Source organism: Rhododendron vialii, chromosome 7a, assembly GCF_030253575.1.
Source record: "Rhododendron vialii isolate Sample 1 chromosome 7a, ASM3025357v1".
Classification (NCBI taxonomy): Eukaryota; Viridiplantae; Streptophyta; class Magnoliopsida; order Ericales; family Ericaceae; genus Rhododendron; species Rhododendron vialii.
Window position 1 is genome coordinate 6,388,859 of NC_080563.1, and position 27,633 is coordinate 6,416,491.

At 37.8% G+C, this 27,633-nt stretch overlaps 2 protein-coding genes and 1 long non-coding RNA gene across 5 annotated transcripts; all 3 read right to left on the bottom strand.

The window, feature by feature from the left end:
• Positions 1 to 176: 176 nt before the first annotated feature.
• LOC131334308 (uncharacterized) lies at positions 177 to 1,503 on the bottom strand. The gene is made up of 2 exons (XR_009202119.1): positions 1,235 to 1,503; positions 177 to 820 (listed from the first exon to the last, which is right to left on the bottom strand). It is a non-coding gene; the product is annotated as an uncharacterized LOC131334308 (long non-coding RNA).
• A 1,146-nt stretch (positions 1,504 to 2,649) lies between these two features.
• Positions 2,650 to 3,644, bottom strand: LOC131334307 (zinc finger A20 and AN1 domain-containing stress-associated protein 5). The gene has a single exon (XM_058369246.1). The coding sequence runs from the start codon at positions 3,444 to 3,446 to the stop codon at positions 2,964 to 2,966; it is 483 nt and encodes a 160-aa protein (XP_058225229.1). The 5' UTR covers positions 3,447 to 3,644; the 3' UTR covers positions 2,650 to 2,963.
• A 15,453-nt stretch (positions 3,645 to 19,097) lies between these two features.
• On the bottom strand, positions 19,098 to 26,509 carry LOC131334309 (putative RING-type E3 ubiquitin transferase C3H69). 3 transcript variants are annotated; one of them, XM_058369248.1, is made up of 8 exons: positions 26,308 to 26,509; positions 24,552 to 24,639; positions 23,708 to 24,480; positions 23,287 to 23,356; positions 21,607 to 21,695; positions 21,421 to 21,480; positions 20,769 to 20,852; positions 19,098 to 19,491 (listed from the first exon to the last, which is right to left on the bottom strand). In XM_058369248.1, the coding sequence occupies exons 1-6, from the start codon at positions 26,316 to 26,318 to the stop codon at positions 21,444 to 21,446; spliced, it is 1,068 nt and encodes a 355-aa protein (XP_058225231.1). In that variant the 5' UTR covers positions 26,319 to 26,509; the 3' UTR covers positions 19,098 to 19,491; positions 20,769 to 20,852; positions 21,421 to 21,443. The 3 variants fall into 3 exon arrangements, with proteins under 3 accessions (XP_058225231.1, XP_058225232.1, XP_058225230.1); XM_058369249.1 differs by having other exon boundaries at positions 19,098 to 19,515; positions 26,308 to 26,473; XM_058369247.1 differs by having other exon boundaries at positions 19,098 to 23,356; positions 26,308 to 26,464.
• Between the last annotated feature and the right edge of the window lie 1,124 nt (positions 26,510 to 27,633).

Here is a 27,633-nt window from a genome sequence, read left to right on the forward strand (position 1 = left end):
CACCCCCTGCCAAGCACCCTTGCTTGGCAGGGTCTCCAGGTCCCAAATTTTTGTAACAAGATGGATGTGATGATGCATGTGCAGGAGCACTGAATCGTTTTCCCCCATAATTTGTTTGGTTTCAGTTGTTGGAGGAGAGGTATTTCATTTGTAAAGGCAAAAAAGGAACATGAGAGTGAATCAAAAATCGAGCATTAATAATGCGGCCCATAATTGGCCTTACCAAAATCATTGCAAAGCTACAAGAAATATGGTAGTAAAATAATCATACCTACACTTGTTTTAGTTGGAACAGAGCTATGAACTATTCTAAACTTTTTGTACAAAGGTTTTTATGCACCAAAGTTTTGATGTTAATAGAACACTTGTGGCAATATAATTTGTCTAAACTCCAGGCCCGGGGTTGGCCAAGTAATCTTTGCCTGGAACTTGGATCTAGTTAGACGTTTGCTCACTTCTAAAATCTCATATTCGATTCTTCTTGCTAGCAAACTCTTAATGTCACCTCACCTTTACGCGTAAGCGTGTGAAACAACCATAGGAAAAACTGTAAGGATTAGTTCGAGGTGTGCGTAAAAGAGATGTTTAGCAAGGGGGCAGAGCTTGAAGAGTGAAGCGAGCCGCTCTAGGTTGCGGCAGAAACTCCAAAACTCAGATTCCTTTTTTTAATAATAAGATAAGCTTTCAACGAAAGCCCCTTCCTTCGTGAGCCATTGTACAGGTTGGGCGCTAGCACGGCTTGCTTCGCTTGCCCCGCTGCTTGTCAATCACATTGGAAAGTCGTTGGGGGCTTTCATTGTTGTCTAAGCCATTAGGCTTTCTGCACAAACGAATAGGATTTGAGAGGATCATTTTTTTCTATAAAGAATGAGCGGGAGCACAAATATTTAATTGGGTCCGATTAGTTTTCAATAATAACAGTTCGAAAAAATTTACTACAGTAAAAATTTTCTCAGAAATTCAGAATATAGTCGGTGGTGAAAATCTATATAGAACAATAAATGGTGAAATATTTCCGTAAATTGTTTGTATAATTCCGCACCAGGATAACTACTCCACCTTCAACACTACAATAATGAACAAAACTCAAAAAATGGAGCTGCAACAGACTCGGCTGTGAGCTCGTTACTTTGAAAATTTTGTAACTTTGCCACAATGGCTCAGTAGAAGAAAAGAGCCACTGTTCACTCATTTGTGTATAAACTGCAATATTTTATTGCTCCTATCACTGTACCAGAGACATGGATACCAGATACCTCTATCGCAGTCCATCGCACACCACCACCAATCGCCACTGCAACCGTGAGCCAAGTGTGAGGGGAATTTCAGATTCCCCCAATTTGAAACCCTAAAAATCGTAGGGGAAGAGAAAATGGGTGAAAGAGGAAATCGGTGAAAGGATGAGAGAGAATCCGTGAGAGAGAAAGATAGTTTGATCGGAGAAAAGAGGTTTGGTTTCCGCTAGAGTGAGAGAAAAAGAGGCCTGGTTTGATCGGAGAAAAACAGGTTGCTTTTCTCTGGAGAGAGAGAGAGAGAGAGGAAGGAGAAGTGGTTTGGACCGTGGGACGGATTTGTTTTCTATATAAATGGGATTTTTTTTTGGTATTAAAAAGGAACTACAAAAATACGAAATTTAATTGAAAATAGAATGTGAGAAAAGAGTCTGATGCGTTGAACATTTAAAAAATAAATAATTAAAGTAATAAAGTGATTTTTTATTCTCTAATTTAATTCAAAATCTAAAAATATTAGTGCGAATGCTATTACGCAAGACTTATGAATTAAACCACGAGAAGAACGACGAGAACACCACCACCAGCCAATCGGGGAGGGGACCCACCGCATTTTAGAACCTGTACCAATCAATGACGCGACACCAACGAAAAGAAAAAGAAAAGAAATCTATACTATATTTTATTCAATTGACAATTGACACATAAGCCCCCTCAAACCTTTCCAAAATAAACGAACCCACGCCATTCAACAGTCGCTTTCTCCATTCTTCGCTGCCAATCCACCAAAAATATCAGCCAAAAAAATAAATAAATATCAGAATATTTCTCTTGGAATTTTCCTAATCCCAGTAGAAAAATCCAACCAGCTAACCTCCTTATTTCAGCTCGATGACTTTTCCCCTCTGGTTTCATTTCCATCGGGAACTCCGTCCGTCACACATATAGTATAGTACTAGTAATAAAGAGCAAGCAATAACACACGTACATAACTTTATAACACAATTTCGGACACAGATCGACACATACGGATTCACGTACGCAGAACGATTCTGTCTGGATTCACGTACATAGAACGGTTCTGTCCGAAATTGATTTTTTATTTTTTTTGGGTTAAACATGGAACTAGATAACTACAAAAACAGATACAAGATGCAGGGATAAATAACACCCCTCATATCTTCATAGAATTGATACTTAATACAAATCGAAATTGAAAGATGCGGTAAATAAGAAAAAAGATGTAATTTTTATCTTGCGCTAGGAGGTACGCACACTCATCCGAAATTGTATTTTGAAATTGTGTCAGTAGACTTTCTCTGTAACGAAGCATCGACTTTATCAATTTCACCATTTTCACAACAAACGAAAAAAAAAAAAAAAAACAGGCGCACACAAAGCAAAAAGAGAAAAAAGATGGACGAAAAGCAGATGTTCATCATCGTCACCGGCTACAGTTCACTTTTGATTAAAGCAAATAACATCAAGCAAAATAGAGGCAAATTATAGACACAAAGGATCGAAATAATACACCACACAAACTAGAATTCTTCCATCATAAAATTTATCTTCATCACGTGAATCTATCTCTCTCGTCCTTACTTTCTTTTTCTCTTACATCTGTTGCAGCGACCTCGTCTGCGAGAGAGAGAGAGAGACCTCTCGGATCTCCGGATTCCATTTCATTTCACACGAATTTCATTTCATTTAATTTCATAATTCAATAATCAATCAAACTCTGACGATCTTCGCGGCCTTGACCACCGGATTCTCCCTTGCGATCGCCTCCCGTCCGGCAGCCTTGTAATCGTAGCTGCAGTCGTGGCGGTCGGAGTACCGGTGGTCCGCGCAGAACAGGTCCCCGCACCGGCACCGGAATCCGGTCAACCCCACCTTCCTCTGGCAACCGGAGCACCGGCTCACCTCCCTCTTCGATCCTTCCGTCGGATCCTGCGCCGTCGGGATCCGTACGGCCTCGGCCGGACTGGAAGACCTCTTCGGCGAGCGCGATGAGATGGATCTCGGTTTCTGTGACGTCACGATGACGGAGGAGGAGGAGGTGGTGGAGTTGAAGCAGTTCTGGCACATGTTGTTGGTCTTGGGGTTGGCGATGACGCCGCAGTTGTTGACGCACAGGATTATGGTGGTGGCGGTGGTTGTGGAGTCGGGGACGACCTTGAATTCGGTTTCTTCTTTCTCGGTTCTCTGTGCCATGATAATTTTGAAGGTTAATCGGTATGGTTTTTGGAGAGAGAGAGAGAAGGGGGAGGAGAGAGAGGGAGATTGGTTCTGGTTTTGGGTGGAAGATAATTGAGGGGTGGGAGGTGATGCGGATGGAGTTTTATTATGTGTGGGGGAGAGAGAGAGAGAGAGAGGGAAGGGGTCCAGGGGAGGTCGGTAAAAAGGCGATGGAATATGGACCTCATAGAGACGCGTATGAGGCATTTTGCCTTTTCCCGTTTACCGTAATGCCCTCGCGACTTTCCTCGTATTACTACTGTATTTTTCTTTTCTTGCTGATTTTTGCATCTCAAATTGTTAAACATCAATATCGAGTTGATTTTTGCACTTTTTCAAATTGTCAACTTTAGAGAGTGCAAAAATCAATATGTAGTTGAATATAGTGTTGATTTTCGCACTCTCAAAATTGTTAACTTTGGGAAGTGCAAAATCAACTCCTTATTGATTTCTTGGAAGTGCGGTTAAAAATTTGAAAAATGTGAAAATCAACCTCTCTTTTTTTCTTCTATTTTTTTGGATCGAAATTTAAATGACTTAATCGCACAGAAAATTTATATGGTGTATGAACCTCACAGAAACGTGTGGTTGTGAAAATGTTAATACATCAAATGAAAATAGGGTGCAAATGAGCCAACAGGGGCCGAATTTTGTTGTGTTTGAGCTCGGTTTATTTAGTAAACGAGCCTAAAACTAGAGCTTGAGTTTGGCTCAATTACTAAATGAATCGAGCCGAATTCGAGCCTTACCAAGCCACGAATAGCTTGATTCGTTTACAAGCCCTAAATGAAGGTATCCCAAATGCCCAATTACACAGAATAATAATTACTCCAATCAAAAGAGGTTGTTGAACAGTACTTTTAGTAATAAATAATATAGAGCATGAAAAATCATAGCTTGGTGCACGATTAAAAAGTAGGAAGTAGTTGAGTCGGGTAGGAGACGATTATATTATTTATTCCGAATTCGTAGGAAAAAACTGTTTAACTGTGCGATTTCGTCCTGTGAATTCAGAATAAATATTTATTAATATCAGATGGAATTGATTTTTTACAAGACACCCTAAAAAATATTTTAAAATCTATGAACATTTTTTTTCGTATTTCTGTTGTATCCGGGGTGGGTCTTATGTAGTGTAAATGTGTAGCGTACGTAACACTATTAGGACGGAATTGAAGAGACCAATCGATTTTCAATATAGGTGGTTAAAGGGAAAAAAAATGGATGTTAAGTATGTAAGCAATCAATAATGACAATAAAATTAATGACATTGAAGATTTAATATACCAGTAGTAGTAAATAATCATACATTAGAATAATAGGATTATATTTCCAACTCGGTGGTACAGTATTATATACGCGGCGCCAATCGACTTTCGTGGCAATTTGGTAAAGTTCCGCGGGGATCCCCTGGCCTGGTTAAAGATGACAAGGGCAACTTGTCCACCCACAGCATTGAGCCGCCCTCTCTGACCGCTCAGGAAAAATTCCATACAACAGCTAAACATCCTATATTTTATTGACATGTCGTATCATCCCTTAGGTGGAGTAATTATGTGGTAATCGGGTATCGCTACGTAATACTCCGTATTCCCTTGTTTTGGATGGAGTAGCCACAACTTTGGTCGTAATACGTTTAAACAAATAAACCCAGTCCACTTGCAGCTATTTTTTTTTCAATACACTAATACTATTATCGCATTTCTATGGAATTCATACATTAAATATTGAGCCTTACAAAAATATGTGGTGAATAAAAGTGTTGAACGCTACGATGGGGTGTTCAAAGAAAATCAACTAGGAGTAGTATATCCGGCCCCGTTCCAAAACACCTTCTTAAAAAATAAGTACTTATTTCAAAATTTTAAACTCAAAAATAATACAAATGAAAAATAATTTTTCAATTTTTTTTGCACCGTATAAAAGATATCGATAAGATCTATCAAACAAGATTCATATTACTAGGAAAATTATTTGCGTAAACACATTATTTTTGAGGTTGAAATTACCTTCTTAAAAAATAAGTACTTTATTTCGTGTTCCGGAACGGGTCCTGAGGTTGGAGTATTTATTATGATCAAAGAAAGAAAAGGAAAAAGGTTGGACTATTTGTTTTGGTTTGTCTTCATGGTTTAAGATTTTTACTAGTTTTAAGTTACTGTTTTTAAAATTATTTACTCGTCTCGATGGAAGGAGTAAAAAATCAGTTAAAGTAGATAGATTCTAATGGCGTTGAGCAACCTTTTAAGTTCCACCAATAATTTTTTTTAAAGAATGTAATCCGTGTGGTAATACTGACTCCACAAAAAACATGTGGTAAAACAAAAATTATTTGAAAAATGTAGTCCCCACCTTTGGTGAATTAGCGTGTTGAGCACCCTTTTTTAAGTTCCGCCAGTAAATTTTTTACTTCCCCTATTTTCTTGTCTAGAACTAGTAATTTTTTCGTAAAGGAGATTGACATTTTATGCTGTACGTGATATTATTATTGAGGTACTACCCTATAGATCGAACATTATTATTATATACTCAACTTTAGTCAATGTCATATTTGAGGATCTACTTGTGACATATTCTTGTAACTTTTCTTTTACGACAACTTCAAACTCAATTAGCGCGTACTACCCGAACTTAATTTCTTGTTTTTAGTTTTGAAAGAGGGATGTACATGTAACTAGTGAAACAAGAGAAGTTATTTTTCGCTCGATTCAGAGCGAGTAGGAGAAATATAAGCACGATTTTCCGCTCTATGCTTCTATATCATTCATACTTTCTTCCTTCTCTCTCGTCTCTTTATTCGTACGTGTTCCTTTATGCATGAGATTGACCGAGATATATATATAGTCTCATTCTCTTAAGAACCACCTTAACTTAATAAAATAAAGACTTTCCTTTCCCGATAGAATTTCGATGATCCAAGCCGCTCAATGTGTTCAGAACATGATTTTAAGGGTACCCGTGAGAAATCAGCAAAAAAAAAATGACCGGAAAGGCTTCATCCGAGTAGTTTTTGTTTGTTTTTTATCGAACGGTTCAAATAAAAACTGCTTGGATGAAGCCCTTCCCGGTCATTTTTTTTGTTGATTCCTCGTGGGTACTCTTAAAATCACGTTCTGAACACATTGAGCGGCTCGGATCATCAAAATTCGAACGGGAAATGAGAGGAATGGAGAGACCCTTATTTTAGTTAAAATAAAAATCTCCTTATTTGAAAATGACTGTGTGTGTATATATATATATATATATGCGCCGTTCAGATGCATTGTTCCCCTCAATTACTGGAATTTATTATTTCTCAAAGATCCGATCTCAAATCTGCTTGAATTCCTTAATCCGATACCGTTTTACTGCATTAGTTTTTCTCAGTGGGTGACCACATCAAAAGCTAGCTAGAAATGGTCTATATTGTAAAACAGGGTGCGGACTATTCATTCTTTCTTGTTCTTCTTTCTTTATTGTCGCCTTGTTGAATAATTCCACCTTTTGTGGTACGTGGTGGTATGTGTTCCTCCATGCTTGGTGGCCTTCCTCTATCTACTAGTCATTAGAAGATTTCTTGTGGATTCGATATACTTCATCGGTCGAGTATTTACCGGTGTTACGATAGAATTAGTCATCCAGTCTCGCCGATAATTAAGAAAGGAAAATGCTAAGTAAAGCCTGTTTGGCTTTGGATAACTACTGGAAAGTGTATTGATATCGGTTAAAAAAATGCATAGATATTTGCTGAAAAAGAATTGATATTTGTGAAAACTGCATTTTGTCTTTTGTGTGGATTATTCCGTGTCCAATGGATTCACGTTAGCTGGATCCATTAAAAAAAGGACCATGTGCCGAAAATTGGTGAAAAAAATCAACCAATAGGACACTCAGCCAATACACGCTCCGTCCCAATTTGTTTATTTATTAAGGTATAAATCTCAATTTTATGACTCAAAGTCTTTGGGTTGAAAAGTGTAATTTAGATTTTCCGAAACAGAAATGATTGGGACACACCTCATTAGCATAAATTCAACTATACTCTCTCACATATATATGGATCCCATCATTTGTGTCTCATATGTAGGGTCCACATGTGCATGAGAAAGCTTTGATTAGATGTATGCAAATGTGGTGTGTATATAGTATTACTCTTTCAGAATACCTTTTTTGCTTTACTTTTTGTTGGGCGGTATTTTCTTAATCCAACTCAAAACTGAGTGAGTATAACTGGAATTTCTCTCTCTTGGAGAGTTTCCTTTGTGAAAAATTACTCTCTCCGTCCCAAAATTTTTGGACTTCTTCGATATTTGTGTTGTTCTTTAAACTCTAATATCTTTCAATTGGAGTATGATTCCTTTCATAATTTTAAAAACTTTGTATAATATTGTACAACTAATCGAAAACTATCAAAAAATATCTATATTGCAAGTAATATTATAGAACTAATCAAGAACTATCAAACAAGATCTATATTGTATATTTTTAAGATGAGAAATTCTAAAATCAGCTTAATGAGCTGACAATAATGAGTATATAAATGTGTATTAAAGAATATAAAAAATACACAAAAATACGTGTTTTTTTGTCTTTTAGTATACTTATCGTCAGTACAATGGGCTGACAATAATAAGATCGTTTTAAGATTCATATTGAAAAATACAAGAGTTTTAAAAAATACACAAATATCGAAAAAATCTAAAGATTTTGGGATGAAGAGAGTACAAACAACGTGGGACAACCCCAATTAGGAACCGCGAGCGGAAAAAAATTGGACGGATGAAGTATCCTCCGCGTGGTTTCACGGATGTACAGAATTATCATTTCCCTGACGGCACTCCTAACAAGTCAGTGTCATCCCCGCTTCCGTGGCGTACGCGTGGCCGTCGCAGATGTCTCTATCAACCGACTACACCTGTCCAGTTCCTATTGGTTTTAAGGCGGGACCCATTTCACCTTTGTTTTTTTTTATCCATGCGGTGCTCCGTCGATTCTGCACCCGTTTCCGCGTCCCACTACCCCGCCGGCCTTTGAAGGCTCCGACGGCCAACCACCCCATTTCCGGGAAAATTATTCAGTGCGGGTCCCGCCACCACTGCCTCGACTCGATTCTCCGCCAAAGGGAAAAAAGTCGTACTTGTGAATTGTGATCATACGATACGGTGATTCAGCTGATTCTTTTGCTTCCCCGTTATGCTACGTGGCACGCTTGGATTGTGTTTCTTGCCATAACTCGTCACACGCGATTCCGCCTCGAATCCTCTAGGAAAATGTCACGAGCCGTCCTAGAACCCGCAAATTTTTTTATTATTCAAACCCTTTATAAATTGTGTTTTTTTTTAGGTAACTGATTTTCGCGCTTCATTTTTTAATAATGGTGCTTCAATTTTAATGTGAAGTTATTAATAACTTCATGAATAAAATGGAACACCATCAGTAAAAGATGGAGCGCGAATATCAATTTCTTTTTTTATTGTTAAGAGGGAGTCATGAGGCATGGCTCGCGGAACCGGCAATCCTATAGGGCAGCCCGCTCTACAAGATTGTAAGGCGGCTCATCTGGCTATCAATTTTGGCAATAAATAGGTCGAATCAATAGGACCTCGATCGGATTAAATCCAAGTCAAAATAGATGGTCGGATCGCTCGCCCTACAGCTCTTGTAATGCAGGATGCACTACAGGATTTTCAAATTCATGGCTAGGTGCCAACATATATATTTTTAATCTCATTTGTAGGTTTTTTTTTTTTTGTGGCCCATCGATCATTAACGATCTTTTTTCCAGTTGCTATTTTACAATATTTTTTTGTAACGAATTTTAACATCCTTTAATTTAACGGCCAGCAAATTACAGAAAATTATAATGCCAGCAAATTAAAAAATTTGATAGGTATACTTTGGTTGCCAAATTTGATAGGTACTTCCTGCCTTCAAATGCCAGCAAATTAAAAAATTGACATTTTATAGTATGAATTTTTGATAAGAAGAGCACCAGAGAAGGCTACTTATGACATTTTTATCACTATGGGCACCCCACCACCTTTGCCGTCACGCGTGGGAGTAGAATTCCGCTACTTGATAATACAAGCTGGACAAAATACATAGTACTATGAAATTGTCTAAACCAATTTCACAAAAGAAAGGTATATATCTACTATAATTTTGCATGATTATTCAAACACAGATGTGTCAAATGAAATGAACTACTCCAACCTAATCAAACAAGATCATAGGTCGTTGTCATCGAGGATGATAACGAATATCCGTATAGTGGCAGTGGCGAAGGTAACCAGAATCGGCACTCTCAAATTTTGTATTAACTTTTATTGAAGTTTATACATATTCAAATAGTTACCCTTTGAATAAGAAATCGATCCTTGAAATAGTAATAAAGTTTACCTTCGATCTTATCTTCAATTTAAATGATTTTTTATCTTGAATTACTTAAGCAAATATAATTATGTGGGCAATCAAATATAACTCTCAGCTCGTGGTCCCCCAAGATTAATCGAGGTGTGCGTAAGTTGGCTCAGACACCTGAGTTATTAAAAAAAAAAAATACTAATAACTCTCAACTAGGGCCGACCCTTTCTGAAAAAGAATCCGGACCCCGGCTGCCATTGATTGTATTGTGGCATGAACAGTCTGGATCGATGGCTATATTCATGTTTACCAGATAAATGCTGTACCATAGAATTGATTCATACTATCTGATAATGGTGTATTCTTGTTGTATTACCGACGTAAGTATATTGATACCAAATTGGCTATATTGATTTTTACTGGATACATGTTGTACCAATGTATTGATGTATACTACTCCCTCCGTCCCACTTTAATGAGTACTTTAATTTGGTATAAAAAAAACTTTAAAATCATATATACAAATATACTTTTTTAGAATTTGAAAATGTACGAAAATACATAGGAAACATTTAAAGTGAGACGGAGGGAGAATCTGATAATGGTGCATTCATGACGTATTATCGACATAGATAAGTATATTGATACACAATCGGCTCTATTCATGTTTACCAGATACGTGTTGTACCATTGAATTGATTCATGCTGAATAACCGACATAGATGCGTATATTGATACACGATTCGCACAATACGAACATGAGGCATAATTTCGGCCTGTGGTTACGAAGCCTCTGTCGTCCTTTGATTTGGAGTCCATTCCATGTATGTTACCAATATGATAAAACCTCAGGATGATGTGTTCAGATTGAATTTGTTGCGGATTTATATGCCGCAAAATAATATTCACGAATCTATTTTACTTTCACGAATCTCGCGGTTCAGTTTAGCCCTCTAGCTGTAATCTATTATTGCCTTGCGGAATATAGTATTCGATCCCCTGTGTCCCACAACTTTAGGTTCTTATTCTCCTATCCAAAAATAAAACCACTTTTGTCCACGTTTTATGGGACGAAGAAGCTCCATATATGTCACAACCATTGGGGTGTACGCGGGCTCGTCTTGATTTTCGGGACCTAAAATGAAGATTAAAAGGTGACCGAGAACCCTTTTTTGTTGGACTATTATAAGGAGAATCAAAGTAGAAGATGCCCCTATTTTTAAGTTTGTAAATTTTCGTGGGCTAAAGCGATCGATTCTTGAGTTTTAACTCGGAGCCGGTTTTGGGTGTATGCGTTCCATGTGTTCGGAATATTCATGTCAAGTGGCAATATGTGGTGTATAAATGCTGTAAAGTGCCCTGATGATCTGTTTGCCACCACTACAAAAACACAACAAAGATCACGGTTTTTACCAATTTTGATCATGTCATGCGACTACTAAACTGTATTAGATACATAAATATGTAGCATGAAATAATATGACAATTTGTCTATTAGGAGACATTTCCCATTAAACGTTAGAAAAAAGCAAAATGTGGGTGACTATTATGGCCTTATACGTGCGAATCTAAAAGAGAAAACTAGCTAAGAAACTAGATGTGGCAAATGGGCGGGTCTGAGTGAGTTTGAGGGGATTGAAATGGATCGCGGGTCAAATATGGACGGGTCAAATATGGGTTAAATAGTAAACGGGTTGGATCGAATATGGATCAAGCCAAACCCAAACCCGCCCGACCCAACCAGTTTTCCTTGTTTTTTTTCTTTCTTTCTTTTTTTTTTTTCCCTTCTCCCCAACATGGTTCCTTATCCGTGAAATCTTTTTTTACTTCTTTTGTTTTTTTAAAAAAAATTTGAGTTTCGATCAAAAAATTTTACTTTTTCAATTCTTCTTGACGAGACGAATCATTAAGTTACAAAAATTTGAAACAAAATTAACAAATATAAAAATATTATTTGTGGACCATTTCGTAAAGAAGATTTTACGGAGACCAACACACATGTCCAAAGTGTTTTTGAACGGTCTGAATTGAAAATCAATTATGACCGGTAACAATTAATGATGACCAATTATAATTGAAAACAAATCTCAGTCATTAATTGCGCGAATAGATGACTGAAATTGCGTCATACCCAACCCAACCCGACCCATTTTACTTGGCACAAACCAAAATTAGCTTCCTAAGTAACCTAATTTTCCAACGTGTCGTCCCCCACCATCTTTCCCCATCCTCCTGGCCTCCACTTGGAATTCCCCTTCTCTCTCTCTCCTCCCTTTCTTATTAGCTTCCTCTGTTTCTCTCTCAAACACCAATAATTTCAAATTGCCATACAATACCAAGTTACTAATGGCTGTACGTGACTATCTGCCTTTTGAAGTTGTACTCCCGATCATAAATGTTGCCTGGGAAATAAAGCTGCCTATTTGATACTCTAATTTGGATCTTTTAAGTTTAACCCATATTAAATCCATTTTTAACCCATTTAAATTCATATAAATATGAGTTGATATGGGTTCAACCCATATTAACCCATTATATAATATGGGCGGATTGGGTTAAATTATAAGTGGACAGATTTAGACGGATTACAAAATATTGATTGAAATTGCCACCTCTATAAGAAACACAAGAAAATGTATATAAAACTTGGGCTGAAGTTGGCCTTTTATTGATTTGAAAGATGAGTCCTTACATGCCTATAACTAAGAAATAGGATAGATCCTCAGAAAAAGAAAGAGAACTGTTAAATTAATATTCGTAATCCCTTCTTTCGAATCCTCTCTTTCTTCTTCTTGATCTCTTCATTTCATTTGCACGCTTTAGTGCATGTAATAGGCAAAGAAGGACAAGAGGGAGGCTCCCACCAAAGAACCGAAGGCGGGCAAGGAGGCGGTTGCGGCACTTGGTGCCGGAGCCGGAGCTTCATGAGCCATGACGGCGCTCACGGAGGCAGCAGCCACAAGGGCGGCGCAAACAAACTTCTTCATCTCCATGATGGTTGATGGCGGCGTGATCGGGGAATTTGGAACTCGAAAGGATGAGAGAGTATAATTCACCGGATCCCGCCTTTGCTTGTGTTTGCCTTGTGGTGGTTTGAGGGTGGTGGGAGAGGTGGCCTTTTATAGGGTTGGTTTGGCCTATTTTTGGCACAAAACGGGTAATTCTCATTTTTGCATTTTTAGTAATTAGCTAGGATCCACAATCTGGTGATGTTTGTGGCTGATTTTGTGCATTGTGAGGGGATGGTTGCGTTTATGAGTGGTGTCATGAAGGCTATGGGGAAAATTGTGTGGATGGAATAAAAGGATTTTTAATGACCGAGTGTTTTGCTTCTGTTTCGCTCCGTTTGGAACTTGTAGGAAGTTTGAGAATGGAAAAGGAAAAGGAAACGGAAAATGATCAAGGGAGGAAAATAGGAGAAAACCGGAAGAAAAATTTCACTATGCATTGAACTCTATTTTGCAATTTTCTCTTCTTTTCTCTCTCAAACCAGGGAGATTTTTTTTAAAAAAATTTCATTTCTTTTCTGTAAGTTTCAAACAAACCCTTTTGTATTGATGAGGATGTTAATTAATTTGGTTCTTCCTTGAATGGGTAACAGTCCCTAAATTTTACTGTGCTAATTTCAAGATAGTCTGAATAGTTTATTAATAACAAAAGAAGGAGGAATTATCAACAAAAAAAAAAAAAAAAAAAACCAAAAGAAGGAGGAGGAGATAGTGGTCGGCTCGATGACCTCACATATTGCACTCTTTTTGTTCTCAAGATTCATAGTATATCTTAGTTAACTTACGCGGGAACTTTAGTAGCACATTTATATATGAGAAAGGCTTCTATGCAAGTTTGATTTTTTAAGGTCTGGTAAAATCTCTTAGCGCTACTAAAAGCTAGTTTGGCTGATCGGCAATTTGAAATCTCCAGAATTAGTTGAGGTGAGCGTATTTTAACTAATCCAGACACCTGATTATATATCTAAACATGTATACATACATACATAAGAGCAAGTACAATATATGCAGTAGATTTTGCTCGTTTAGTACTCCACTTGGTGCTATAAAAATATGTGATGGAAAATGGTTATGGGCCCAAAAACAAGTTTTTCACCTATCAAGCAGCCTCTACCTCCTTATAATATTTTCCTAACTATGGTGTTTTTGGGTTTAATCGTAAGATCTAGGCTTTTAGATGTTTTGGGCTATGTCCTTATAGGTGCTGATGACTTAAAAGCCCAAATTTTACAATTAAACACGATAAAGAAAACTTAGCCCACCAAATTGGACTAAGCCCAGCTAGTGAAAACCCAAAACCTAAACTACAAAACTGTGCCGTTTGAAACCCAACCGTTGGACCAATAAACTGCTACGTGGGAAAAAACCCCCAATAAACTGCTAATATTGAATTGTAATAAGTAATAACGTACCACCCAATTACCTAAATATATTTATAGAACAATATTCACAAATTTCACCTGTCTTGTTTTCTTTTCCTCTCGATCTGTTTTTTCAGTTTAACATATAGTAGCATGTGATTATGGAAATCGAAACCATCACCTAAATTATTTAAGAACTTGAGGAATTCTAGGAGCAAGAATACTAGGAGTATAAAAGGCTTCATTTTATTAAAGTTTTTATTTTTTCCTTATTTTACGGGGAGAGATCATTATTTTATAATATATCACATTTAATTCAAAAAATAAGTATTTATTTGTAGTCAGTGAAACACAACCTAAACTATGAGTCCATATACGAGAAATCCATGCATGACATAAACAAGTATTCCGTTTATTTACCACAAGAGATATAAAAAGAAAGAAGAAAAAGAAAAAGAAAAGCTAACGTCGATAAACAACGAATCCCTCACATACTCTACCATAAAAAATCTTCAACCAAAACAGAAACAGAAAAGGGAAAAAAAAAAAAAACGTATAGTGTATACGGAAGCATGTATATAAATGTGTGTATGTCTCTCCAGGAAATCAGTCAACGTAACGAAGGACCGATCTACTGCTTCATAATCGCCAGCAGTGTCAGAACCACCGACGAGATAACAATCGCTCCGGAGACCGGCATCGAGCAAGCCGATCCGTGGGCCGGCGCTGGCGCCGGAACCATCGCGGAGTCTCTCGCCGATGCAGCCGCAGCGGAGAAGGCGGCGAGGACGAAGAAGACTGCCAAGGCCTTGAATGAGCTGATCGTGTTCACTATATATATATATAGTGAAACACTGGCGGCTAAAACTGTGTCGTTTTTATGATGCGTACAGGTTATTATGTGTGTATGTATGTATGTATAGGCGTGTGGACCCGAGGGAAAACGTGGACAGGTGGCTTGGATTGGAAGGCCGGGTGTTTCAGTTTTAACTAACTTTGTGCCATTTGGAGCTAGCGAAACGTGCCGTCGAGGAACACTCAAGGCTACCGACGCTGACGGCAAGCCCGCAGCTGACGAGGAATTCAATCGATTTGTTGAGCCAGAATTTTGACCTGATGAAAGCTGACATGAGAGAAATATTTTTATAGAAATTAATTTTCGTGTTTCATGTTTGTACGCAAGCATTCCATTTTGCTTGACAATGTAAAATAACTTTAAATTTTAGCTAGATCAAGTAAAAATAATTCTTTAATTTTAGAGATTGCTGTATTTCAATAATATAAATAATAACCAAATTACATGTAATATATGTAAAATATTTTAAATGTGAAGAGGGCTCCTATATACCTATGCCAGTGACTGCTGGCTTGCCGAGCTGGCAAAACTCAATTTATGTTGCTATTTTTACTCAACTGAGCTCAATTTTCTTTCAAAAGTTAAAAATTCACATCCGCGTTTAAACTAAAGAGAAGTTGGACACCCACGAAAATTCGAAATAAATTTTCCTATTGCTTTAGTTAAACAATAATGATTTTCTATCTTAATTATATGAATTTGAAAACCATTCTTCTAAACTTTTGTATGATAAGCAGAATTTACACGCATTGACTAATCTCAAGAACTTGAAGGTTAACTGTAAGTGGCTATCAAGGTCGGCCCAAGGGTTTTTAGTGCCTAATGCCTAATAAAAAAAAAGTGTCTTTAAAGAGTTAATACTTAAAACAATTTTTTCACTAACAATCACAATATGAGAAAATCAAACCAATATATATAAAATTCTACTACTCATTATAAAAAATACGAGATTGTCAAGTTTTTGGGGGTGGGTTTGGGGGGAAACGATTTTTGGGAGGTGTTATTCGATAGTTCGGGGGAAATAATTTTGGGGATTTAGTGGGTTGGGCACTTGGGCATATGAGACGGATGGTTGGGCTAACTCATTACATATAATTGAGTATTTTTTTTATTCTATTGGGCTTAAAAAAAGTCATACTCAAACCCAAATAATAAAAATATTGAAGTGCCTTTAAAAATTAAATTTTTTTGAATGCCCAAAGCCCAGACCTCTTGGGCCTTGAGGTTGCGCTGGCCTTTGTGGCTATATTTTTCCATTTAACTTGCGAGTTCGGGATTGTAAGTTTCTTAGTTGCTTCCATGCATCCGCCCAAACGATTCTTTAAGAGTTAAGTTCTTTCATTGATTCATGATCCAGCACTTGACTACAAATGAAAAGGCGCGCAATTCGATAACTTAAGAACCAAGAAAAAGGAAAAAACTAATTAAAGCAAATTTGTAGTACAAATTAGAAGTGTGAAATCACCCAAAAAAAAAAAACACAATACCACAGCTAGCCGACCACGTTCAAGTTTGTTGTTTTTTTTGGGTGATTTCACAATTGACTAACAAAGAGTCTCTTCCTTGTTGGATTCTACATTCTCCAAGTTTGTAACGTTAACTCTACTTCGTCCAGCTGCCCACGTTCTTGCGGGCCCACGCGCCAATACAAACTTCCTATATATACCCCTCACCTCTCCTCAGATTTGAAGAAGCATCACTCCCTCTGCCTCTCTCTACAAACTCTCTCTCTCTCTCTCTCTCTCTCTCTCTCTCTCTCTCTACAATCTTTGTCTCGGCAGATTAACATATTTCTTCTATATATCTACAATGGCGCAGTTGAGCTCGTTGTTCAAGGCTCTAACTGTCCTGATCTTCGTCGTCGCCGTCTTCTCCGCCTCGGGTACTGCAGTACTGGCGCAACAGTTCGAGACGGCACCGGCTCCGGCGCCGTCAGAAGACACTGGATCCGGTTACTCGTTGCCAATCTCTGGAGTGATCCTGTGCTCTTCATTCGTTCTGTCTCTTCTCGCATTTGTTAAGAAATAGAGCTAGCCTTGGATTCATTATTACATTATTAATTATATATGGTCGGAGTATGAGATTGTTAGGATTATTTCCTGTGTAATGATTGCGACCGATTCTTTATCTGTTGCTGTTGATTTTTCGTTTATCACAGAGCTAGGGAGAATGAGAGAGATTATCACATATACCTGATGTTATCTACTACTATGGTTTTTTTCACAGATTCATATATTTTATAGTGTCGTTCAAATATATCTCGACTCTACTTATTAGTGTTCAAAATTTTTTTTTGATAACTGGTCCAACTCATATGCAACTCGACAAATTGTTCAATATTTTTCTGGTGACATGTAATGGTAGAATGAACAAACTTCTACACAAATGCCCTGAAAAGTTGTTTAATGCTTCAGGAGCAATGGTTTTTAGGGGAAAAAAGAGAGAATATATGTTTATTTCAAAACACGGGGAGTACATATCCTAGTATATCCTACTTCGTAATAATTATTCTCTGTTCTGGGTAGGCTCCGTCACATGGTGCCTCAGACTCTTTCTCCACCACAAATTGTGATGAGGTTCATACTCTTTCTTTTGAGCCCCACAATAATATGTGGTGAGGAAGACGGCTCAACACCACGTGACCCAGGGCTTAGAATGATTGTTCCCTACTTTGATGCCATTTCAAACATTCCCGAAGGCAGTCTTGAATCATTACCAAACTAAACAAAACAAAAGAAGGATCACAATTGACAACCAGATAAATCTTCCAAGACACTAGAGATAGGTAACCTTATATGATCCACATCAAATAAACACACGCCAAGAAGTAGTTGGATCAGGAATTTGTAAAGGGATTTTACTAAGGGAATGGTAAATTACGTAAGTGAAAATGTAAAGGGTAAAAACCGTTTTAGAAAGATCCACACTCCTTGAGATCGATGCACGTCGCAACTTCGACGAGACCCTTAAATCTAGGGCACAAGAACAGCAAAGTCAGTATTCGACTAAAACCCTAATTTCGTAAGAGAGAACCCTAATTTCGTAAGAGAGATAGTAAGTAGAATTATTGCCCAAAGCATATCTTTTCTCATTAGATTTACCTCGTATTTATAGATTTCATGTGACTTGCTCCCCAAGCGCTTGTGTTGCCCTAAATTTCCTAACTCATATAGGAAACTTAGCTTTTCCGGAATTCTTTTCCCTTATCAGCCAAAGTCCTAATCTCGTTAGGATCCTTTCACTTTTATAGAATTCGTTTCATACAGTAACTCTACGTCTACCCTTCATGGCAGAATATCTTAATATCTTATTCCCTTATTCGCGGGATTCCCCCTTATCACGCAAGGAGCTTATTCTAGAACATTCTTGACCATTCCAGCCGCCCATCTCATTGGGCGGCTTAGGTCGGCTAACACTCTGCGATTGCCCTTTGCTTGGTAACAACGTTGAGCACCTTTGCTCATTATTGTCTACTAACAACCTTGCTCGGCCTTACGCACCTTCACGCGGTGTTGTTATGCTGCCATGTTCACTGTCTCGGATGCCTCTTCCGTGGTGCTCCCGTGCTCACCACATGATCGGTTTTTACCCCCGTAGTGAACCCCCACGTGGCATCTTTCTCCGCACGTGCTCTAATGTTCTTTTCCTAGCTCGATGAAAACCCCACTACAAAAAAGTTGCTCCTAGGGCATTACCACGTGATACTTCAGAGGTCTTGTTCACCACATGTTAGTATGGCTCACACCCTAATGTGAGGTAGATAAGGCCCCTGAAACACTGCGTGAGGGCATAGTAAATAACCATTGAATCGGAAAATAATAATACAAGAAAGCGACAACGTCCCTCATTAGACTTTCATGATTTTACCTTAACTTGATACATCGATGATCCAAACACGCAAACTTACATGCCTATCAAAAAAAAAAAGCACGCAAACTTACACAGCTATCTTTATCATTGTAAAGAAATCATGAGTTTCCACACCCACTGTAACAAGAAGCCTGGCCTATAATTTCCAAGGGTTGGTAACAAATATTTCCACACCTGCTAAACAGCGCACTGGAACTCAAAAATCATCATCTCAGAATCAAAATTTTTTACATCGTCATGTAACATGGTATGATATACACTGAAAACCCAGACCAAAATCGAAACACCATCAACCTCGTCCCGGAAAGCTCAAAGCAAACAGTTATCTCAAAAAGCCCCTCGTTCGGCTATAATACAATTCATAGATGCTGCCGGTAGGCAGGTAATAAAATGTACTAGCATCTATTGTACATCCTTTATTCAGAGCAACCGTTCAAAACAAGAGACTGCTCACTTCACAGTTCCAAAATTTCTCCAGCATACACTCTTAAATCCTGTTTTACATAAATACAAGCAGCAGTTTATTCACACAGTTATTTGTTCCCAGCCTCCATCGATGATTGGATCCAAAACGGCAACGAATTCTGTAAATGACACACAGCACAACACTGCGAATCAGATAAATAAGAAGTATGGCCAAATAATACAGCCTGCGAACCATAAAGTACAAGCATAATTTGGGTGAGAAGCCAACTATTTTGTCCAAAACAAATCAGTAAGTTTCTGACTGTTTGAGCAACCTATGCCCTTCCTGAAGTCACTAAGTTCAGGAATTGCAAATTTTCTTATTCCTCTTGGGCAATAGGGCAGGGAATTTTTCATATAGAGTATTTTGTTTCGAATATTCTTCTTAAAGGGGAACTTGTATGCACAGTGGCGGACGCAATCAAGACCCTGCGGGGGCCATAACCCCCACTGGAATTCCAGGTTTTTTTTTTCCTTTTGCTTTTAGTTGAATTTATAACTAACCTCTTACAATTATTGATCTCAAACTTGTACAACACGTGCTTCATCACTCCAAATACCATATATATTCACAACTATTGTCTCAGACAAATACCACATGTTGACAATTAAGCTTTAGCTTCCAAATACCACATGTTTACAACTGCTGTCTCACCATTAAATGCATGTCAAGCCAGTCCCATATATTTCTCTCTTCTCCAATCTAAGATGAATTCCAATTACAAACGAAAAATTCAAAATTCTTTTGAATTACTAAACCATTCATTAGTTTGATTGTCAATAATTATGAAAATTGTTTTTTTCATTGAAGCTACTTGATACTTGATAAAAGTGTAACTAAAAAAGAAACATAGCCAAATTCCTGAAAAAGAGACCCCAAAAAAATCTTCCTAAAAACAATGTAATGCATGAGATTGTTGCCCTCACCGACATCGCCTATGCCATTAATTGTCTGAGAACAATTAATGGATGCAATAAGAATACCATGGTAGTAGTGCCAAATGGAACTCAGCAACTGAGGACAGCCAAGCATCCAAAGCAACCAAAGATTTGTACATAGCGTGATAGTTTATCGATGCATAGAATGCAAACAAAAATGACTCAATTCTTGAATCGCATGGATTAACTAACCATGCTCACCAAAGAGCAGCAACGCGTATCAAGAGGATAATTTTTTTTTTGCTCGGCGTATCAAGAGGATAATTGTAGAACAGAACTTATATAAGCAGCAGCTTGTAAATCAAATTTGCCTCACAAACTTGCTGTCAATAACCCTTACGGTTATGGGTGATGAAATCGGAAGATCATAAAAATGTAGGTGAGATTGTGTTATACACACTAAAGAGTTAAGGCAACATAAAGATCTGAACTCAAACAGAACAGATATTTCACACACCTGAATAAATACTGTAGTGCAGCATTGGGAAGATCAAAGATTTTCGGCTACTTATGCTGGGATAATTTCCTTATAGCAAGTAACCTGCAGGCATGAACATTAATCATTATGTGTCATCCCAATAATACGGATGCTGAACCTTGACAAACTACTTTTAGGAAGTCAGCTAACTAATGAAAATTTGAGACAAATGATAAAAACCATCAGTTTGGGTGCACAACATTGTGCAGCATCGGACCCTAGAGATGGTTCGGTCGCTTCGATAAAAAAGCTATTTCAATCAATCATCCTCCAAACAGAAGGCACATCATAAGCACGTGAAATTGAACTTATATTGCATACAAAACAATTAATATGTTCTCATTTCTGTCAGGCTTAAAGGGCAAAAGAATACAAAGGACTTCCGTATTAAGACACTAAAACAGCTATGATTTAGAGAGGAATCAACCACAAAAACTCATGTACCAAAGAACAAAGAATTGGAGACATGTTAAGCCACATCTTATGTCAAGAGATCAGTCTGCAATCGGATAAACAAATAGGTGATTGGCACAAAAAATGAACTGAATCGTTGGGATCAACATGCATGAAACATGTAAATGAGATGGAGAGAACACTCGAGAGAAAAACAGACTAATGGCCAGAAACTTACTCTGGAAGCTCTAAAAAAGTTCTTCACCTTATGTGCAAACTGCGGAGGAAATCCGAGAGCCTGAAAATACACTCAAAGAACTGAAGGGGGAACACCAGAAAACAGATAGAACACAAATTCCATAGGAAACAATCCTTGTACTTATAATCAAGGAGACGGGGAAAAAAAGAAGGAAGAAGGCAAAACCTAATATTCTTAGCAATCACTGTATGTCCATCTTCAGCCCCAAGATGACGCAAAACCACTTCCTCCAAACGGCCATCACGATATGCATGCTGTAGTGATGTACATCCATATACATAAACACGTCAGGTTCTATCTCATTAAGAGGACATCATCTAAAATAATAAGATATACCATAGCAGATGAAATCAGCTTCCAAATTGAGACAATTTAAGTCATCTGCTACTGCTACATATGCTAAACAAACCTAAAAAAATTAACATTATTAAATCTTCATAATAGAAATGAGGCTCAAGCTTTCTGAAGGGATCATGCTTGCAAGGAGGCTTATAAGTACCAAGCAACTTCCTATTGCAGCGCACTAAGTAGCAGACACATGTACACACACCCTATGAACAGGCTTGCACTTTGGTTAATATAGGAAATGACTACTTCAGCTGTAAACCTGGTACATATAAATTGAAGAATATGCCACATAAACAAGATTCATCACTTAAGCATCACGATAACATTGACATACGAATCGCATTTTCTAAGGAAAACAAATGAACCTTTTGCATTGTAATACACATGTTGCATTCATATCATCAAGGTAATGGTTTATCAACCAGCTAGTACATTTAATGAAGCACAATTGGGAGGAGTTGTCTCGGAAGCCTAAGGACTACTAAAACTGTTTTTTTGAACATGACTACTAAAACTGTTGAAACCCTCACAATGTTTATGTTTTATTACCTCAATTATCTCCACCACCTTTCTACTACTATGCTACTAATTCTGAAGATTCTCCCCGGTAATTCATTCACAGTGTGGAAGCTGATAACTTCTCAACTAAATGATGAAATAACAATTTGGCCACCATTAACATTTTGCTTTTGAACATCAAACATCCAGTAAGAAGTAATGTTGAATGTTACGTAATGGAATCATCAAGATACAGTTTCAAATCAGATTTTCGTACTCCAAAGTTTTCAGAGTTTATACAATCTCCCCAGACACTAAAGGGTCGGCATAGAGGTTCACATGAAGTGTTACAGAACATAAGTAATCAGTTGTCCAATTAATCGTTCATAAAACAAAAAAACCCTGAAGTAAACAATTTCGTGAAACATTGAAATTACGAAAGAGCTGCCTTAAAGTTCTCATAAGCCAATGAATATGGCCTGACTCAAACATTCATAAACTTCAAATAACCTACAGGAAGGGTAAAAAAGCCAAGCACATACCAATAGAAGAAACTGTTCTTCAAAACACAAATTGAACCCACCAAATAGTGAATAACTATCTGCCTAAAGACACGTAAAACATACACATGACAATTGGACTTCCGGCTCCAGCATTCAGAGCATTTCACTTGCTTTATTTACTGAAGCATTTTCAACAGAGAGGAATTAATGAAAGGTTGCATGCAAGAGTGAGAGAGCATATCACCATCTAGCTTTGTAACTAAAACTCATTTTCGCCAAAGTAATAAATGCATTAAATAATTCTGTATAAATCATTTCGTAGTGTGGAGCATGCTACATAAGAAGACATAATAATAATCAATAGGGGGTTTAAGCATTGAGTTAAGTAAATGGTTACACCTGAGAGAGAGAGAGAGAGAGAGAGAGAGAGAGAGAGAGAGAGAGAGAGAGAGAGAGAGAGAGAGAGACCATCACACCATTTGTCATCATAACTTACCATGTAAAAACAACTAGACCCAAATGGACAACTCCCATTTCCAAAGTCAAAGTGCTTGCAATGAATGGACCTGCAAGAGGAAGTCATCTTAATATCCATCACAAGAGACACCACACTGGATTCATTAGCCTTTTAGCAACGTTATTATCCCAGACCCCCTCAAAAGTTATGAATATATTAAATTTCAAGACACCAATCAAATGCTCGTAATCATAATGAAAAAGGCATGCATGAGTGAGTTCAAAATTACCAGGCTGTTTCCTACATTCCTACTTCACCAAGTTTTCCAAATCGATTAGATCAATTTAATAAATCAACAAACACAATAAGGACGTTGTTCTCCTAATAAAATAGTGATGAATTGGTGAACTAATACCCCATTCAAGAAAATTAGAACAGTTCAAATCTCACATAAACATACTTGAGTTTTTCTTTGTAGCTGTCAACAATCTCCTGCTTTTCTTCTTTTGAAGAATACCAAATGACACTGGGAATGACAAAGTATGAAACCTTTCTACATATTGGGCAAGCCCTCAATGTAGAGTTGACATCCATTCCAGAGGCTGGGGAACTGCCGCGCCAATTCCTGATACATGATATGCAGAATGGATGATCACACTCTGAGAGCAATCCAAACTTCCGTTCAGATGCAGTCGGCTTAGAAAGAACACGTTCAAGGCACACACTGCATTCGATCTCTTGACTATGCTTTAATGCTTCCAGTTTCTTTTGCTTCTTCTCACAGGTTTTCATATGTTCCTCTCTCTCCTGGGGTCTGAAAGGATGCAAGCAATTTTTCCCACAGGATGGGCATATATCCCCGTGGATATGAGGACATGCTTCCCCACGTGGGCAATCACCAGCGGCAGCAAATGAGCAGATTGGAAGATCAGCTGGATCAAGACTCTTAAAATCGCCAAGATCATCGGACTCTGACAAATACTGATGCTGGGATGTTTGACTCCAGGCAGGTTTTACAGGGAGGAAGAAAGGTATACTTGAAGGTGAAAGATCTGAAGTAACACCTGGGACTATAGTCAACCCCCCAGACGCAGTAGCAGAATCAGAAACCAAAAATTGGTGAGAACTTGTGGACGAAGATGCCATGGACGACTGTCGAGTAGACACTTTAACATGTTCATATCTGCATCGGCTTCCATACGAACAAGCTCCTTTTTGGTAGAAGGTGCACACCTGCAACAGTATTTCAATAAGGATCAACTAAGAGGAAACAAAAGCGTAAGGGACCATAGTAGGAATTTTACATTATTCGACGGGTCCTTCCAATCATGGGAGAACTCACAGTGGTCCCCTTTTAGACATGCTCCATTTGCAAAGAACTTGCAAAGTACCCTGGACAAAACAGAAACAGAAACATGAAACTGTGAAGAAACTAATTCTCATTCTGACAGATGACTGACCAAGAACATGGGATTGGAATCGAGAGAATATGATTTCTCTCTACAATCAGTTAAATCAAGTTAACTTACAAAGTTGGTACAAAATTACTAGACCAACTTTGTTAACCAAATTTCAAGGCAAAATTCAAGCCTTATTGGCAATGGAATACACTCGGTGACAGCAATATCAGCACAAGGAAGAGCATCCCTGCCTGGTTGTCAGCAAGGTTGACAACAGCATATTTCACCATGTGCCCAAATCATTATTTAAGAGCGAAAGAAAATAAGAAAAGATCAACTGCCAAGGCTTCGGAATTCAATACCATCACCCAAAACAGCATCAAGTTCCTCACTTAACTTCTTATGCCAGAAGAAGGTACTTCTGGATGAGGGGCTCGGCTTAGCTTTGCATGAATTTCATAATTTGGATCAGACCATCTAAAAAATGAGACCATTGACGCTCTAGCAAAAGATGCAACCAATACTTTCATGGGGGTTCCCTTTTTTCCTTTGACAAACCAGCGTCATTTCCTTAGGCATCACCAACATATGAAGCTTCAATAGATGCATTCATGTCCCCGAAGTAGGTACAACCTTAACTGGGCCAGTATAAGTGTCTCAATGATTCGCTTACAAAGTAAGCAGCCAGAAAGAAGCAGAATCTATCCAAATAAAAAATTTGGAATGACCTCTACAACCTTTTATCAGCAATTTATCAAAGATGAGAACAGTGCAACATTCCCAACCGTAGCCTTGATTATTTTGCCACTCTAGCAAACCCTTTAACTCTGAGAAGTCAATTTTTTTTTTTTTGAAGATGAAGTCAAATTCAACTAGGGAATTTGAGAGTAAACTTGTAGTTATCAAATCAAAAGCACCAATGGATGCAATGAACTTCTAAATGTCAATGACATAGGACTACAGCCTAATACGCAGCATAAGGTTGCATTTCAACTTCTTAAAGAATTTCCATGTGTGGAAGACAACCATTATTTTCTTTAATAAGAAGAACACTGCCATGATTGTCCTAAGATATAACCAAAAACCCAAGAATTACAATTATTTGTTTTTACCCATTTCCTTATCAAGCAAACCAATACTTGACAATAAACAAATTTTGCAAAACGAATAGGAGAGGAAAAGAACACCAATTCACGGGTAAACCCAATCTTCACTTGACATAAATAAGCCCCAACTCCTCGTATGCACCAACAAATAGCAATTAAGAAAGTCACCAATTTGGGGACCATGAGATGATCGTAAAAAAACAAGGATAACGAATTCCAAAAAAATCTCACCTCTCGCATTAATGAAACCTAGAGTTATTGACAAAGCACACATAAACCATACAATTAAACATATACATTTGGGAATTAAAATCCCAATGGGCCCCTATGGATGGTGAGATTAGGTCAGCAACGAAACTGGACCGATAAAAATCCACTGTTTCTCAATCTTCTATCATCCAAACAAATGGAAGAATTCATCTTTCTTTTCTTTCTCACCATCTAAAGAGGCTGTAAATCAAATCCCAATGGTTTACCACGCCAACAGAATGCAACATTTCAGAAAACAAAAATTCAAAGATTTAATTGATGTCGAAAAGGAAATTGAGAATCACCTCTTGGACATGGCTTCGAGAGGATCGGAACCCTAAAATTGATTTGAATGGCGGAAAAAAAAAATGCGGAGACCCTTTTGTAGGGTTTTTGCGGGGGGGCGGTTGGTATCCTGTCAGGTGTGGAAGGAATGAAAGGTAGGGGATGTAATTCGTCTTCGTATTTACCAAGATGCCACTCCAAACGATTGGGAATGGTTTAAACGAGCCAGAGTTTTGTAGCATTCGAGTTCAGCTTGTTAAACTAACACGAGCTTAAAATTTGAGCTCGAGCCCGTTCTGTTTGTGAAAGAGTTGAACGGTTAATGAGCTGAGCCGAGCTAATTTTTTAACAAACATCTGAAAACGACCAGAGCCTATATAAAAGAGCCGAGTTTTTGAGCGTTAAACTCGACTCATTTAGCAAATGAACCTAAAACTCGAGTTCGAGCTTGGCTAGATACCTAAACGATTCTAACGAGCCAAGCCTTAACAAGTTGAGCCACGAGCTGCTCACGAGCATTTCGGTTTATTTGGAACCCTTGATTTGGTTATTGCTGTCCGTGGCATTCTTGCAATTTCTGAAGAGTATGAGGATAGTTGTGGAATACGAAGGATTTGGTATGGAGAATTGGAGACGTCCTGTTTTCATGACACCTGTTCGATCGAACCCCGTGGGCACAATGGACGGTAGGAATTGCGAGAGTTTCCATGATTTTGTCATATAAATATTTTTAATTTACTTTTAGGGTGCGTTTGTTTTTACGGAATTGATAATGAAAGTATACGAAGACATGTATTTCTATCTCTATCAGATTAATAGTGAAGGTATATGAAGGCATGTATGTATTTCTATCGGATTAACAGTGCGAGAATAAATCTAGACTTCTAAGCAAGTAAGCTAATAACACGGCATACCAAACGAACTTTTTTTTTGATTGGCAAAAAAAATTTCCAATTCATTAAGAGTATGAAAACCTGTAACAATACAACAGGAGTAGAGATGCATTGAGATCCTTCATCTCGCGAAATTCAAACGAACTTACTACACATGAATTTTAAACTTTCTAGTAAGAACCGCCAAAAAAATCATTCATGGGACTCACAAAAAGAATTCTGTTCTAGTAATCGAAAATAACAGTAGTAATTTTTTATGCGCCAATGCATCAATTGCTTATAGAAAACGAAAATCCTTGTAAACGTTATTGGAAATCCGCATGGTTTTTATCATAATTCCTACGTTTCCCACACATTCCAATATCCTGGAAAGAGAGACTTAGCGGAGCCGTGAATAAGCTGTTTATAGCGAAAGTGAATCGAGACCATCTAAAAATATTTGGAACGGTCCAA

Excerpts from the sequence above, each read along its gene's own strand:
- LOC131334307 (XM_058369246.1), bottom strand. The coding sequence starts at position 3,446 with ATGGCACAGAGAACCGAGAAAGAAGAAACCGAATTCAAGGTCGTCCCC.
- LOC131334309 (XM_058369247.1), bottom strand. Across the intron at positions 24,481-24,551 it reads GGAAGGACCCGTCGAATAAT|GTGTGCACCTTCTACCAAAA; the intron begins GTAAAATTCCTA and ends ATACTGTTGCAG. Across the intron at positions 23,357-23,707 it reads AGCTACAAAGAAAAACTCAA|GTCCATTCATTGCAAGCACT; the intron begins GTATGTTTATGT and ends TTCCTCTTGCAG.